At 38.0% G+C, this 15,554-nt stretch overlaps 1 protein-coding gene across 7 annotated transcripts in view; it reads right to left on the bottom strand.

Annotated features, from left to right (window-relative positions):
- Nucleotides 1-214: 214 nt before the first annotated feature.
- GRB14 (growth factor receptor bound protein 14) overlaps nt 215-15,554 on the bottom strand; it is a 127,122-nt gene continuing 111,782 nt past the window's right edge. For 4 of the 7 annotated variants that reach the window (XM_051848580.2, XM_051848581.2, XM_070070758.1 and 1 more), the window contains 7 exons: nt 10,086-10,166; nt 7,071-7,124; nt 5,053-5,169; nt 4,891-4,963; nt 4,661-4,748; nt 2,131-2,224; nt 215-851 (listed from right to left, as the gene is read on the bottom strand). In XM_051848580.2, coding sequence (XP_051704540.1) covers nt 705-851; nt 2,131-2,224; nt 4,661-4,748; nt 4,891-4,963; nt 5,053-5,169; nt 7,071-7,124; nt 10,086-10,166 — 654 coding nt within the window. In that variant the 3' untranslated portion in view covers nt 215-704. The remainder of the gene's footprint in view (nt 852-2,130; nt 2,225-4,660; nt 4,749-4,890; nt 4,964-5,052; nt 5,170-7,070; nt 7,125-10,085; nt 10,167-15,554) is intronic. The other 3 variants (XM_008258679.4, XM_070070757.1, XM_017342898.3) reach the window with 1 other exon arrangement.

Raw genomic sequence — 15,554 nt, 5'->3', positions numbered from 1 at the left:
AATATGAGCTATCCAAGATGACAATGTTGTGCTGTCATAGATTACATGCTAAACCTATGTTCCAGTAGGCAGAATACCAGTATAGATTTCATAGTATAGTAATTCAATAATGTAATAAATTTATCCATAACAACTCTATATATCTCAAAATAATTTTAATACACTATGTAAAAATATGCTATTTGAAGATTATAATAAATCAGAAGATACATAATTTGAAGTAGTTTAGTTTTATTAACAAGTTGTGGATAGCTCCTTTTAATTGATAACTCAAGTTTTTCTCACTGTTCTTAATAATAAAAAACAGTATAATTAAAGCTCAGTCTGTAAATAATTCATTTTTAATCCCATTATTGTTTCCTAGTTTGTATTTTAAAGTTATAATATTATATAGTAGAGAAGGAAAGATTGATGTACATCTGTATGCATATTTGAAAAAAGTATAGTAATGTAAAATAACACAAGAACACATCAAGCCAATTTTTTCCTAAAGTTTAATTTTTAACTAATGAACTTTAAATGATGAATATAATGTCAATCCAAGTCTTTGCTTATTTGCAATGTATAACTCTTTCTTGTAACTTGAGATGAAATACATTCTTTTCCCCATGGTTAACATTTTCACCCTTATTTATGGTCTCTCTCTTAATTTTCTTCTTGAGTTCTTTTTCCTTCAATAGTTTCACAAGTCACTTCTGATTTGGTTAAAGAGCCATCCTAGCACAATAATGCTTCAACTTGCAAGGAAGAACACCCTTATTGAGTTGATAGAACTCCACCAGTTGAATTAGATCTGTAAATCTTGTGTGGCCATCATCCAGTGTATGGAACATTGCACCATCATCTTCAATCTGCAGGAGGAAAATCAACAAACTGGTCAAGATTTGGTCAAATTACCCAGAACAATCCTATGTCATTGCACAATTTTTCTCCATGCCCTACCATGCCAAAATTGATAAGTTCATATAACTGAATGATAGTGAAAAGAATACTGTGGCATGTCCAGTTCTTTTAGGTAACATCAATTGCATTTAAAAGAAATATAATCTGTTCCTCATTTAAAGCAGTGTGATTCCACTTTACTGACCTGTAATTATGCCAACATTCTGTGTAGTTTGGGTAGTATGACTATTTTGAGTCAATGAGCGTTGAGAAAGCCGTAGTACCCAGTGTAAAAGTAAACAGAAGATTTTAATGCTTCCACTTACAAAAATTAATTTCCATTTCTAAGTGTGGTCTACTTAACAGCCTCACTTAGTGTATTTAAAATGAATATTCACATAATTTCCATCAGCAAATTGATTCTGACACAATCAAATATTACATTAATGGAATGTCAATTGTCTTCTTTTTGGCAGTGAAGTCATCTGGCATTAAACAACTCACACTTGCTGGGGACATTGACCACATACTCAATGAAGTAAGGAGGATATTTTTACACCCTTTCGATAAGCACAAAAAAAAAAAAGCAATTCAAAAGGATGCATGAACAATTTAGTAATCTTAAGAAACCCTATCATGAAAGTAGACTGAATCTTCCATATTACCTGGTTCCAATATGCACTTCACATACATACACGCACACGCACACACACACACACACACACACAACAGTGGCAGCAGCAGCGGCAAAAGCAACAAAATCCCACAGCAAACTGTGGCACCAGAAGCAGAATTACAGAACATTTTAAAATGTGCTCAGAATAGTTTCAATGTTCACCAGTTTCATAGCACCTGTGTTTTTATCCATAATGATTAAAAACAAAACAATGAAAAATCAATTTTGAGAAAATGGAAGAGAAAGAGCTTTAAAATAATGTTTTCTAAAGAACCATTAGTAGAATTCAGGAGAACGTATCTTTAGTGGCCTTTTAACAATAGGTGGCATGGGGTCTATACAATATTGCTAAATCATATTTCATGGAAAAAAGAAAATTTAATTTTTACAATTCCTGTATTTCTTATATTAATTCAGGCTCATAAAACCATTTCTGCCAAACTTAACTTTAGTCAAAGCACAAGCTTCCAAATTATATTTAATAAAAAGGAACAAAAGAAAACTAAAGTTTCCAAAAGCTTATGCATTAAGATCATCTCTAATATACAAATGTGAAATCACAAATTACTTACTGGTATAATTTGAAAGTGCTTTATTTTTTGTCCATGACTCATTGATAGTACAAAAGTTTTGGGGTTACTCTGACTATCCCGTACCAAGAAAACTCTAAAAAGAGAGAAGGAATTTCAATATGTTTTTACATTTACTCATGGGTTTCACAGAATTATAGTGTATAACACATCCAGAAAGCATATTCATAAATTATAGTTGGGGATCCTTAATTGTGGGTGCAATGGGTAAGATTACCCAAGTTGGTAAATGATATGGTATAATGCATAATATAATCTTATACTTTAATACTGGCTTGGGTGCTGATACAGTTTCAATAGGACAAACATACAGCCCATTTGTCAGACTGTTTGCTCCCAAAAATCAATATAAAAATATGCTGGCATCAGTAATTAGTACTATGTCCCTTTTCCACAGGAAAATTGGATACTCACATATAGCTTTACTCACAGACTAAGATATTAGCATATTGTTATTTTAACTTCTGGGTCACATTAGGCCCCCATTTAAAGAGATGATTATTTAGAATAAATTCACTTTATTTTATCCTTTCCTGTACACTGGATACTCTTTCTTCATTTAAGTCTGACTTTCACAGTTACATACACAACACAAAGTAAGAAAAGAATACATTCTGAACAATCAATCTTGAGATCATTTATTGTTTAAACACAAATGTTTTAAGTAAAAGAAACACCCAAATTACATGCATTTTAGTCTGGAAGAATGCAGTGGAAAAGCCTCTCTGATGTCAGGCTAGACAAATCAGACACAGCCTAAGGATCTAAGAGAAAAAGGCTGCCAGACACATATTCTTATTTACTGGCAAGGCAGCATAAAATCAGTCTTGTACTAATTGTTGGCAAACACACTTTGTAAATGGTCCCCACTGGTGACTCTGGTACTAATCTCACTGTGCCTAGGCAGAGAGGAAGCCAAATTTGAAGGATCACAGATGTCTGAAGAAATTACCCATTTCCTTTGTGCTGTGTTAGATTCTGACATTGCACCACTAGGAGTTGGGACAAAGGACATTTCACTGGGAAATTAATCTGCAATTCTCTCCCCATTCCCAAACAGAACATCACTACCACCTAGTGGACCACTTGACACCATCTTTCCAAAGAAATGCCATTAAGAAATAAAAATTTAAAAAGTTGTGTTATTCTTTGGATAATTATTCAGTTCAGTTTACAAAAACAGGGCTCAGAAATAAAGGAAATTAGAATCCTACAAACATTTTAATAATTCTTTGTGATTTCTTTTCTTGGTCTCAATAGATTGTAGTTATGCTCTTGTTCAAATTTATAACCAAAAAGACTGCACTCCGTGGAGAGAAGCATATTAAAATCTTCTCTTATTTAGAGTCTAGTGAAATGCTGACTTGCTATTAATAATCTTCCATGTGAAGATGCATTTTTATCCAAATGTCAGTATTAAATCACTTCAAAACCTTGTCATCATCTTAAGCTAACCTTTGAAGATAAAAGATCCCATCATCACTTATTTAAATTGATATTGGTTTTACTTCTCATCCAAACCTCAATAAAACCTCCCATCTTTGTTCTGCACACAGGAAGGAAATTTAGCAGGCTTTACAGAAAGTTTCTGAAACACTGAGAAATTTGAGAAAGAAATTAATTTTTCAGATTATAAATATTCCATTTTGTATTCATTTATGTTACTTTATAAATTTGTGTTAAAATTCAGACAAAAGACTGGGGAGGTGCTGTGGTGTAGTAGGCTAAGCTTCTGCCTTCATTGCTGGCATCCCATATGGACACTGGTTCATGTCCCTGTTGCTACTTTTCTGATCCAGCTCTCTGCTGGGCTGAGAAAACAGTGGAAGATGGCCTAGATGCATGGGCCCCTGCACCCACATGGGAAACCTGGAAGGGGATCCTGGCTTCTGGCTTTGGATTGGCCCCACTCCTGCCATTGCGGTTATTTGGAAGAGTGAATCAGCAGATGGAAGACCTTTCTCTCTGTTTCTCTCTCTCTCTGCATGTAACTCTACCTCTCAAATAAATAAATAAAATCTTTTAAAAAAATAAAAGACAACAGGGATGTAGACAGAAAAAAATGTTTATGTGTGTGTATAGCTTTTTACTTTATACACTCTGCAACTCTGCCTAAAAAAAAATGTAAGATAAGGTCATGATATAAACCATACTTTAGTCTTTAATTATATGTTTAACTCAAAATGGTGACATCCAAAAACAAGTTCAGTTTTCCCCCACCAATTAATATCTGAGAAGCCAGAATTGGCACAGAATTGTGATACTGGTTAAGAACAAAGCATCCTATTCTGCTATTTGGTCACTTATACACAAATACTAGTTACATACTATGTACAGGTATTACAAAGATACTGCTAGAATAAAATGGCACCACCCTTATAGAAAAAAAGCTCTTTTGTATTACAGTAAGCCAAAATCAAAACCTCTTTGGGTATGTTGTGTTGAATAAATAATTACTATCTGTAGAATAGATGTGAATCACTATCTTTGAGATTAAAAATACCAAACATACCCATCTACAAGTCCTTGCTGAATAATCAGTCGCTGAGCTTCATCTCTAGAAATTTTGTGGTGAAACCAGGGTTGGGAGCGGTGGATAGCTGAAGAAATAAAATGGATGAATGCAAAGCTTTGTTTGAAGTGATAACAATTTCATTGCATGCACTTTCTACAATATCCACTTAGTGACTACATGTAAAGGTCCATCTATCAGTTCAGTCACAAAACTGTTAACAGACATACCCATGTTTGCGGCACTGCTCTGCGAAGAAGCAGTGGGGCTACCATGGACGCCAAGGCGTAAACATCCTTTTTTCTGTGCAAAGAAGAGGAAACAAATTTCAACTTTTTGGGTAAAGCAAGCTCAAATTATAAATGTTTTGAGGAAAATGAAGCTCTGTGTACCCTCCAAGCAAGTCCTTCTTCGACTGCAACTGAAAGGGCTTCTGTGGGATTTTCGATAACTCTGCTTTTCTGACCTGAGAAGTCCATTGCTACCAGAGAATTCTCTGATATACTCCTCTGGAAAAAGAAAACACATTTGAACCATGAACAAGTTTTTTAAAATTTTCTTTTATTTATTTATATATTTATTTATTCTAGAATGGGATTCCAAAAGTGGCAATAAATCAAAAAGTTAATATATTATATTCAAGATAAAATGGTGCTGTAAAACATTTTGATTTAATAAATTACAGTTATTTGTCAAGATAATTGAACTAAGCACCGAAAAATAGTTTAAAAGCTTTCCAGGAAGGCATGTCTTTCTTATGGAACAACCTTATCTTCATATTCTCTGGCACAACAGGAAGACTGAAACAGGAATGGCCATTCTGAAGGTTGAAAATAGCCATTACTTCTGAATTAATCTATTAAGCTTTGATATATATCAATTACTAATTAAAAGTCAAATCCACCTATTTATGGATTTATGAATCAAGATGTACAAAAACTATGTTAGACTGACATATAATATCTCTTTAGAAATAGTACTCTTGTTTCATAACAGGGCAAATTAGAATATATTTAAAAAGTTTATCTCATCAACCTTCATCTTACTTAGAATATAACATTTGTGTGTAATAATTTGATTATTCTATATTGAGATTTCTATGATTTAATATACGAACATTTTTGTTTTTTAAAGATGTATTTACTTAAAAGGCAGAATGACAGAGAAAGAGGGAGAGAGAGTGAACTGGTTAACTCCTCAAATGCCTGCAACAGCTGGAGCTAGGGCAGACCAAAGCCAGAAGCCAAGGACTCCATCAGGATCTCTTTGTGACTGGTAGACACTCAAGGACTTGAGCTATCATTTAGGGCCTTCCAGGGTGCACATTAGCAGGAAGCTGGATCAGAAATGGAGCTGGGACTCCATCCCAGGCACTCTTATATGGGATGTGGGTCCCCCCGGGAGCAATGGCTTACACCCCTCTGCTACCAGTGCCTCCCCCAGAACACTTTTTCATCTTGTGAGGATATGACCAAATGAGAGTTGAAAAATAAGTCTAAATGATGAAAGAAATGACACAGATGAATACATTTTTAAACAAATATGATTTAAAGAAATAATGAAGTCATTGTTTTATTGCTCATTACATTTTGTATTCACATTCTCAAAGGAAAGTAAAATATCCAGAACCTGGGTCTTATTTTTTTGTTTGTTTGGGGCACTACTTGACAATCATGTTTTATAAAGTATAACAATGTACATTAAGTCATGAATACTAAAAATAAAAAAGGCAAACGTCAAAATTACTGGTCAGGATTCTCACTCAGTCTATATAATATGAAGAGGAATTAAAAATCCTCAAAAGGAAAAAAAAAAACATGGGAAATATTTAACAGTTATTTTCCACCAATTCATTGAGGACCAAAACCAAAACTGGAGCTACAATGGTGAAGTATGAACCATCCTGCATTAGGGAACGCGGGGCTTAAACTGACTTATATCTACATGGATTCAGTCATTTCTAGATTGGTCAAACAGACTGTTGTCAAATGTAGGCTTCAAACAAAGCTTTACACACACATACACACAAAGAAATTTAGGGGTCCGTTATCGCTGCATCACACATCCCACTTACTAGCATTTCTTATTTTCTCTTCAAACCATGCTGGAGTGGCCCACAATCTTATTACGGTTCATCTATATTTCTAGAGATCTGGCGTGCAATCTTTCATTTGTTACAGGAGCTTTTATAACTGACAGCTGCTCTTTCCAGACAGATGCTGTCTCTGTAATCTCTATTTGCTGTCACACCTTAGTTTGCCCTTCTCACCCCATGATCTTCTGTGCTGGGCTGTGGACTAGTTGGATACACTTTTGCTTTGCCGACATTAATGAAAAGCGTCCACCTGCCCCAACCACAGAGTAACTAGCCTCAGTCGTAATGATCGCTTTATCCTTATAATATCTCTACCTCCACATGCCAAGATGGATTCTGCAATCGCAAGTCCCTGATAACATAAAAACACTGTTAGGAAAGAAAAATAAACATAATCAGTCATTCCTTTTTTTAGGTTTCATTCAGTACAGGAAGCCAAAATGTAAAACAAGATCTGTATTCTATAATTATGTGACATAGTAGGGAGACTGCACTACAAATAGGAAATATTTTCATTTGTTACATTAACACCACTAAAGAGAAAACACGGAAATAAAGCAACTGTTTTCTACTGAATGGCAGGTGGTGGATGAAAAATTAATAGTTTACCTTTGGTGGACAAAGAAATGGAAGTAAAGCGGAGTCTGACTTAAACTCAAAAGGTCATCGTCAGCTCAATTTCTTTCTCATAGGAAAGTAATTTGGTTGGACTTCAGAACTGGTTGTATTTCTCAAATATTTGTCCCTTTTATCAGCTCTTTCTTCTTAGGGGAATAGTAGAGCAGACCTTAAAAAAGGGTCCGTGATTTTGGTGGCCTGGCTTTCTCTCTAAGAAGAGGCCTGGATATATCCTGGGTTATCCGGGCCATACCATGAGGTTAGATACACTCACTCTTAGGTTTGCCAGTAAAATGTTGACCTTGGGGGCTCCTAGTAGCCACACACTCTGTCATCCTATTTGAAGGGTCTAGAATTTCCCCAAATACTGCTTCATACAGAGGCCCGGGACACCAGAGATGTAACGTTCTCTAGAGATTATGAAACCATCTCTCTTTGTTCACACTGCATGGTGCCAATGGCTTGACCATGGTGTCACAGACAGCTTGTGGTAAAGGCAGTAAAATATATTACCTATCTAGGGTTCTGTATGTAGCAGAGTCGGGGGATACAGGAAAGAAACTGCAGTTTAGAATCTCTAGTCCAGGGTCAACAGTGAAGGAGAAAGCATGAGTGGCCTTTTCCCAGCACCCAACTTGCAGCTATGGGGCCATGTTAACAGCACCCCAGCCAGGGCCATACTAACAATTGCTGCTTGTCAACGAACACTGTTTTCTCTCCATGGAAGAAAATGTCTTTGACTTTCTGAAATTGCTGCTGCTGATCCTCATTTTCAAGGCTGATCATCATGGCTGTTATGTGCTATAGAGAACATAGCTCATTACCGTATGTCTTTCTCTTCTCCCTTCTCAAAATAAACAGCTAGAAAAATTTAGAAGTGAATATTGTTCCTTTAAAAACATCACTAAAATAGATGAACTTTCTGTGTTGCTCACTGAAAATGGCCTCTGATGAGTGACAACAGAGGCAGGTGGGGAGAACTGGGATCTATTAGGTCACCACTTCTTCCATGTAGAAAAGTACAGATTGTCCAGACAGCAAAGCAAACACAAACACCTCACAGAACAGGGGCATTATTGTGAACAGTGGAGGTATGATTCTCAACCTCTGCCCCCTTTGATCATAAAAATGCCCATAGAGGTCAGGTCCTTACCACAAAGGCACCAGACCCTTTTCTGCTATAATCCCGACTCCAGTTAGATTCATTCAGTTAGTGTCTTCCAGTACTTGGTGTTGAGCAAAGCCACATCAACCCAGCTCTCAAACACATCTGACCAACAGCAGATCCCTTTCCATGGAAAACAGCAAGAATAACACCATACCTGTATGCTAATGACAGTGATGATAATGGAAGGTACTCCATTTAGAAATTTTTTCCTATGAATTAAGAGGAGACTAAACAATAATTGCCTCCAAATACTTGGCTGTGATTAATAAGCTCATCTTAACAACATTAGACTCTAAAAGAAATTTGGAGGGATTTAGGAAAGGATTAAGATAATAAAATGCATTATTCTTTTTATATACATATGGATTGAAAGATAAGTAAGCTGACAAATTATAAAAAAATTCACTTTACAGAGACTGCTTTTATAAAAATTCATCACATTTCCTAGTTTCTGATTTTAGGGTTTAAACATAATATGATATGAAGATGAGAAGTTATTCTTCCATAACTTAAAGCAACATAACTACAAAATTGGAGTTATTTTTCTCTCTAGTCTATCAGTCTTCATAATCAACATTATTTCATGCCTCATTCCTAGAACTGAGCATTTCATCTGCTACATTACATGTGGGATAAATGCACCTTCCTTGGTCACAGCCATGAAGAGCATATTTTTAACCTAAGTGGAAATGCAGTTTTCAAAAATACACATGAACTGATTTGTAACACAGGCACATACATATGAATTCCCATAATACTCAATATTAAGGAGTGCAGCAAAAAGAGTGGAACATAAACTTTTAGTTCATAAATAAATTTTTTGTGTTAATGCAAAGGAAATTAAAATTAGATCCGAAAGAAGGGAAAAGATGTGTCAGTGTGTGTCTGCAAATAAATATCCAAGTTACATTTAGCATAAATCTGAGAAGCAGTGCTGGAGTTAATGTAATGTATGACCTATATTTGGCTTGCAGTTTTGGGGTTTCCTGGAAAGCAGTCTGCTTTATAAAGACTTAAAACTTAAAAACAGAATTATTGTTAGAAGGCCAGAATGCAGAAGAGCTCATATGTGCACATACTGCAGCTTTTAGCCTTTCAAATCATTAGCATCTTTTTACTATATTATGATAATCAAAAACATTCAAAACTAAAAATTAAGAAAAGCATAATCTTCAATAACAGGGAAAATATCCTACAAACCATCTTATTAAGATCAAAGCCTCACATGTGGTAATGATAGAGAGTAACACACATGATTCTTACAAATCTATAAAATTTTCTTTAATGTATAACATTATACATCTCAGTGAAATAATTCATATATATATACACCTCAGTGAAATAATTTATTATGATTTTATCATATAAGTTAAGAACATGTAAACTCAAAAACAAAATGTTCAATATAACATCATACAAGAATGTTGTTAGTTATTTTACTTTATAAAAATAAAATGATAATGTACTATAATATACCTTTATGATGGCAAATTAACATAATGCAATTATAAAATACAATATAGGTTCAAAAACATGGTGCTTACCATGGGTGATATACTCTGAGAACTGCAGCCACTTCTACCTTGATATGGATGCATATAATTCTGGTAGAGCTGCATGCCATACTGCAGAGTGAACAGAGGAAAAACATTGATGGTCTAGGAAAATCAACATGTTCACTGATTATACATTACCAGTATAATAAAGAATTATGAGATTCTTAAAGCAAATAAGTAAAACAGCAATAATTTTGAAAGATAAACTTTGATGCCCTGAAAGGACATATTTAAAAAGAAAGTATTTCAGGGGCCAGCACTGTGGGTAGCCAGTAAAGCGGCTGCCTGCAGTGCCGGCATCCCATATGGGTGCCAGTTTGAGTCTGAGCTGCTCCACTTCCAATCCAGCTCTCTGCTATGGCCTGGGAAAGCAGTAGAAGATGGCCCAAGTTCTTGGGCCCCTGCACCCATGTGGGAGACCTGGAAGAAGCTCTTGGCTCCTGACTTTGGATCAACACAGCTCTGACCATTGCGGCCAATTGGGGAGTCAATCAGTGGATGGAAGACTCTCTCTCTCTCTCTCTCTCTCTCTCTGCCTCTCTTTCTCTCTCTGTGTAACTCTGACTTTCAAATGAATAAATAAAACTTTTTTTTAAAAAAAGAAAAGAAAGTATTTTCCAAATGGACCCACACAAGTTAAGGTCCAGTTCACTACTATTAGTATGTAGGAAGTGGCATTTCTACTCTTTATTCTTAGCAGCAAATGATATCACAACCCACTGGAGTTGTCCAATAACAAGAAACTTCACATGGGAAGGGTACCATACTTTATGGTACAAAGTAGGTCTGGATAATAATTACTTATTGTCTTGAGAAACAATATGAATGTCACACTTGTCAAGGAGGTATCACTGCTAATGGCCTGGGAAAGCAGCAGAAGATGTCTCAAGCGCTTGGGCCCCCTCCACCCACGTGGGAGACCCAGAGGAAGCTCTCAGCTCCTGGCTTCTGCCTGGCTCAGCCCTGGCTGTTGAGGCCATTTGGGGTATGAACAGGCAGATGAAAGATCTCTCTTTCTCCTTCTCTCTTTTTTTTTTTTTTAATTTATTTGACAGGTAGAGTTATAGACAGTGAGAAAGAGAGAAAGGTCTTCTTTCCAGTGGTTCACTCCCCAATTGGCTGCTACGGCCAGAGCTGCGCAGACCCAAAGCCAGGAGCCAGGTGCTTCCTCCTGGTCTTCCATGCAGGTGCAGGGCCCAAGCACTTGGGCCATCCTCCACTGCACTCCCGGGCCACAGCAGAGAGCTGGACTGGAAGAGGAGCAACTGGGACTAGAACCCGGTGCCCGTATGGGATGCTGGCACCACAGTTGGAGGATTAACCAAGTGAGCCACGGTGCTGGACCCTCTCCATCTTTTAAATAAATAATCTTTAAAAAAATTTTAAAAGAAAAAAGAAGCAATGAGACACACACAGAGAGACCCCCATCCAAATGCCTTCAATAGGGCTGAGCTAAGCCAGAGTTCTGGAGCCAGGAACCCAGTCTGGGTTTCCTATGTATGAGGTAGGAACTCAAGTACTTGAGCCATCACCTACTGCCACTTCCCCTGGTGTGTATTAGCAGGAAGCTGGGAGGGATAGTGGATGCAGAACAAGAGCCCAAGCACTTCATGCAACGCAGGCCCAACCCTTACAATGAATTTTAAAATCAGGTCCTAGAGGCAAGCATTTAACCTATGGGGTTAGGAAACCAGCCCCCTGTATTGGACCTGGGTTCCAGCTGCAATTCCTGACTCCAGCTTCTAACTAATTCAGGCCCAGGGATGGGGGGAGTTGTAATGGCTCAAGAGACTGGGTTCTTGCCACACCCATGGAACTCCTTGATTGAGTTTCCAGCACCTGCCTTTGGTTTGACCCAGCTATGAATATTGTGAACATTTGGGAGTGAACCAACAGAAGGGAACCTTCTGACTCTGTCTCCAGATCTTCCTTTCTTTGCCTCTCTAAATAAGTAAAAACAAAACTTCTGAGAGTCCCATGTTCTATTCCCTGTCTCGACCTTCTTCTGATGGCTGGCACTTGGTGCACTGCCAGGTGCCAGCCCATGAACTACCCACTTGCTTGCCTGCCTAATTCCTGGGCACTCCCCACTCTGCCAAGGCCTTGAGTGTTCACATGGGTGTCCCCCTGCCCATTGCCTTAATTAAGTTAGGTCTCATATATAAAGAGAAAGATACCTAGGAATTAAATCACACCAGTACGATTAATTCCATTTAAACATCCCAACAGAGTTGTTTCTCCACTAGGGACTATTTCCTTAAAAAGCAGTTCCAGCAAAGTAGATACATTTGGTAATTAGGCCAAAAAAAAAAAAAAATCAGAGGGAATCTCAAGGAGTCACTGTTTTCAAGATTTTGCTTTTAACATGAATACAAACCCACATTCATTTAAAATTCTCTGTGCTGACTTCTTTATCCAATTATTTCCCAACTTCTAAAAATTATTTTTTAATTTAAGGTTTGATTGACATTAATGGGACCTAATGAAATTTGCTTTAAATCAACTCTTAGCCTACAATAACTTTAAAAAGAAGACAGAGGAGTTTAATTTCTAGTCAAGTTCATTTTGGAGAATATATAATAACCTCAAGCCAACACTTTCACAAGAAACATGCTGCTTAGCTACCTTTTATTTATCAGGATTGAAAAGCCTTCTACCTACTAATCAGACTGTTTTCTTCAAAGATGTATTGTCCTGGGTACCTGCCGGTTAGGTAGCTGCCTTTGTGCTGTTGGAGGCGTTTAGTAGGTATTTAACTCTGGCCGAGGGGTAAGGCACGGGTCACCTTAACATTCCCTGTCCTATGGAGGGGCAGAGAGGGGACCAAAATATGTTAGAGGGAAGCTGGCAGAGTTCTAAAGAAAGGGGAGGGAAAGAGACAACGTGAGACTAGGACACTACACACGAGCAAATCTCTCATTTTTAAGTCTCAGATTTTCTATAATTCTATATATAACTAGATCTCCAGAGAGAAAAAGAGTGCCTCCATCTGACCTACACGAAGAGTTTATACATGAATGTGAAAAAAGAAAGTGAATCAAGAATTAAGAGGCCACATTCTTGGTATAAGCTGTATCTAGTAAATCTGGTGTAATGAAATTGAAGGCATTTCTAGTAAAATCAACATAATACAGACTACCTCCCTGCTCCTTCCCACTAAGAACAATGACAAATGTTGGAAATAACACAATAGACACAGGAGGTATTAAAGCTGCATGAGCCAGGGGAACCAAACAGGAGCCTAGCTGTCAATGAGTGGCCACTCCCTCCTCTGTTGGAACACCACTGGGTCTGCCCTGGCCAGCCTACGGCAAGCCTCGGCCTACTGTGACCTGGATAACAAAGTGTGAAGCAGTTCACATCACTTTCCTGTCTGATTTCTTACTGGCTCCAGGATAAAGTTTCTCATGGATTCCCACTTCCATTTTCTGCTTCATCTGGAAAGTGCCACCATTATTGAAATGAACAGGGCAAATGGATGTGGTAGATAGAACAACACTCCCCTACAGACGTCCATATCGTAATCCCAAGAACTCGAACATACATTAGGCTATAGGGCAAAAGGGAATGAAGGCTGACTGTGAGATGAAGATGATAATGCTGGATTGTTTAACTGGGCCCAATGCAATCAAAAGGGCTTGGGAAACAGAAGTGGGAGACAGAAGAAACAAAACCAAGTGGATGGTAGGGTGAGCAGGACTTAGATGTCGCTGGCTTTGAAGGCGGAGGAAGAGCCATCAGCCAAGGCATCTGGGTGGCCTCTGACAACAGGAAAGAACAAGAGAAAAGGATTCTCTCCTAGAGCCCCCGAATGGACCACGGTCCTGGTACACTGGTGACAGTGGGATTTTAACAGAACATGACTTTTTTCAGACTTCCAAATTAAAGACATGCAGGCCAAAACTTGTTTTAAGCCATAGCACTGACAGTAATTACAGCTGCCATAGAAAACTAACACCTCAGAATATCTTTGAACTTGGAATCTATAACTTTAAGGGGCTTTGAGATCTATCAGATGAGACATAAAAGTTAGACAAGACAAAAAGAAGCTAAGTATCCCAGAAATAGAAGCATTAAAGACAGCCTTTAATGAATTTCATCAATTCCTGGACATGCATTTCAAAATTTAACGTACGTAAACTCGGCTGCACCCTATAATCTATAGCATATTGACTGTGGACCTCGTGACTTGTCCTTGCCTGACACTTCAGGTGAGATCAAGAAATCACCAGCATCAATCCTTGCAGAAAGGCTGTCAGAGGCTAGACAGACAACCCACAGATCATGACAGAGCATGTTTCTTAGAGGTTCTGCCTCCACAAAGCTCTTGATGGCACACGGCAGGATGTTCTCTTAGCACCCAGAGAAGCAGACTTACAAATGAGTAAACGTTTTTAAACTCATTAGCATCACTGAAAAAAAAAATGCACTGATTTATTTGAAAGGCAGAAAGACACAGTGAAAGAGAGAGGGAGAGACAGAGAGTAATCTCCCATTTGCCGGTCCATTCTCCAAACGCCCACAAGACCAGGGTTGGGCCAGGCAGAAGTGAGGAGCAAGCAGGTCTCCCATGCTGGTGGCAGGGACCCGAGTGCTTAACTCAAAACCACTGCCTCTCAGGATGCACCTTAGTAGAAAGCTGGATCTGAAGCGAGGCCTCGAAGCAGGCACTCTGATATAGGATGTTCGAGCAGGCATCCCAAGTGTAGGGCCAAACTCCTGTCTTATGTCAGTGTTTTTGGTATCATATATCTTTTTTTCACTACTACCAAAAAATGCTAGTCTATCCTAGTCCAATCAATGGTGCCTCAATCTCACTGAAACACTAATTAGAGAAAATGGGCTCACCTCCTGGTTCTGAGGCAAGTGTCTAACGCTGAGCCTAAGGTAGAAGGGAGAAAGACTGGGCTAGCAAGGTTAGAGAGGATCCTCTCTCTAACCTATCCTAACTTCCAGGATTTTGAAGCCAAAGAAAACCAGAGACCGCAAGGGATTCTTCCTCACCTCTCCCACCCCCATAACCACTGGTAGGAGAGGGCTGGGGGATGTCAGCGGGTCATCATCCCACAGACACATGTAACTCAGGAACTCGGGTTCCTCCAGGATGGGGCTGGGTAGTATACAGCTTCAGAAGGCTTCTCGGGTGAGTCCATGCTACGTCCCTGGTTACCTATAGTAGCTACTCCTGCCTCAACAACTTTATCTCCAAGACCCTCTAAAGTTATTTTTTCTTTTCTTTTTTTCCACATTTTATAATAATGACATCAACACAATAGCCACTATATTTCATGAGAACTCCTACTAATCACAACCTCCCCACAGTGGAGTATATGAGAAACAAACATCTCACAAACAATAGTAGCTACCTGCCAAAACAGCAAAAATAAATAAATTTCACAGTTAAAGCAAAAGCTTTATTTAAACCATTATAAAAATAAAACTTTCTGGGCAGTGTTG

Source organism: Oryctolagus cuniculus, chromosome 3 (assembly GCF_964237555.1).
Source record: "Oryctolagus cuniculus chromosome 3, mOryCun1.1, whole genome shotgun sequence".
Taxonomy (NCBI): domain Eukaryota; kingdom Metazoa; phylum Chordata; class Mammalia; order Lagomorpha; family Leporidae; genus Oryctolagus; species Oryctolagus cuniculus.
Note: the sequence above shows the minus strand (reverse complement) of the source record. Positions and strands in the feature narration are given on the sequence as shown.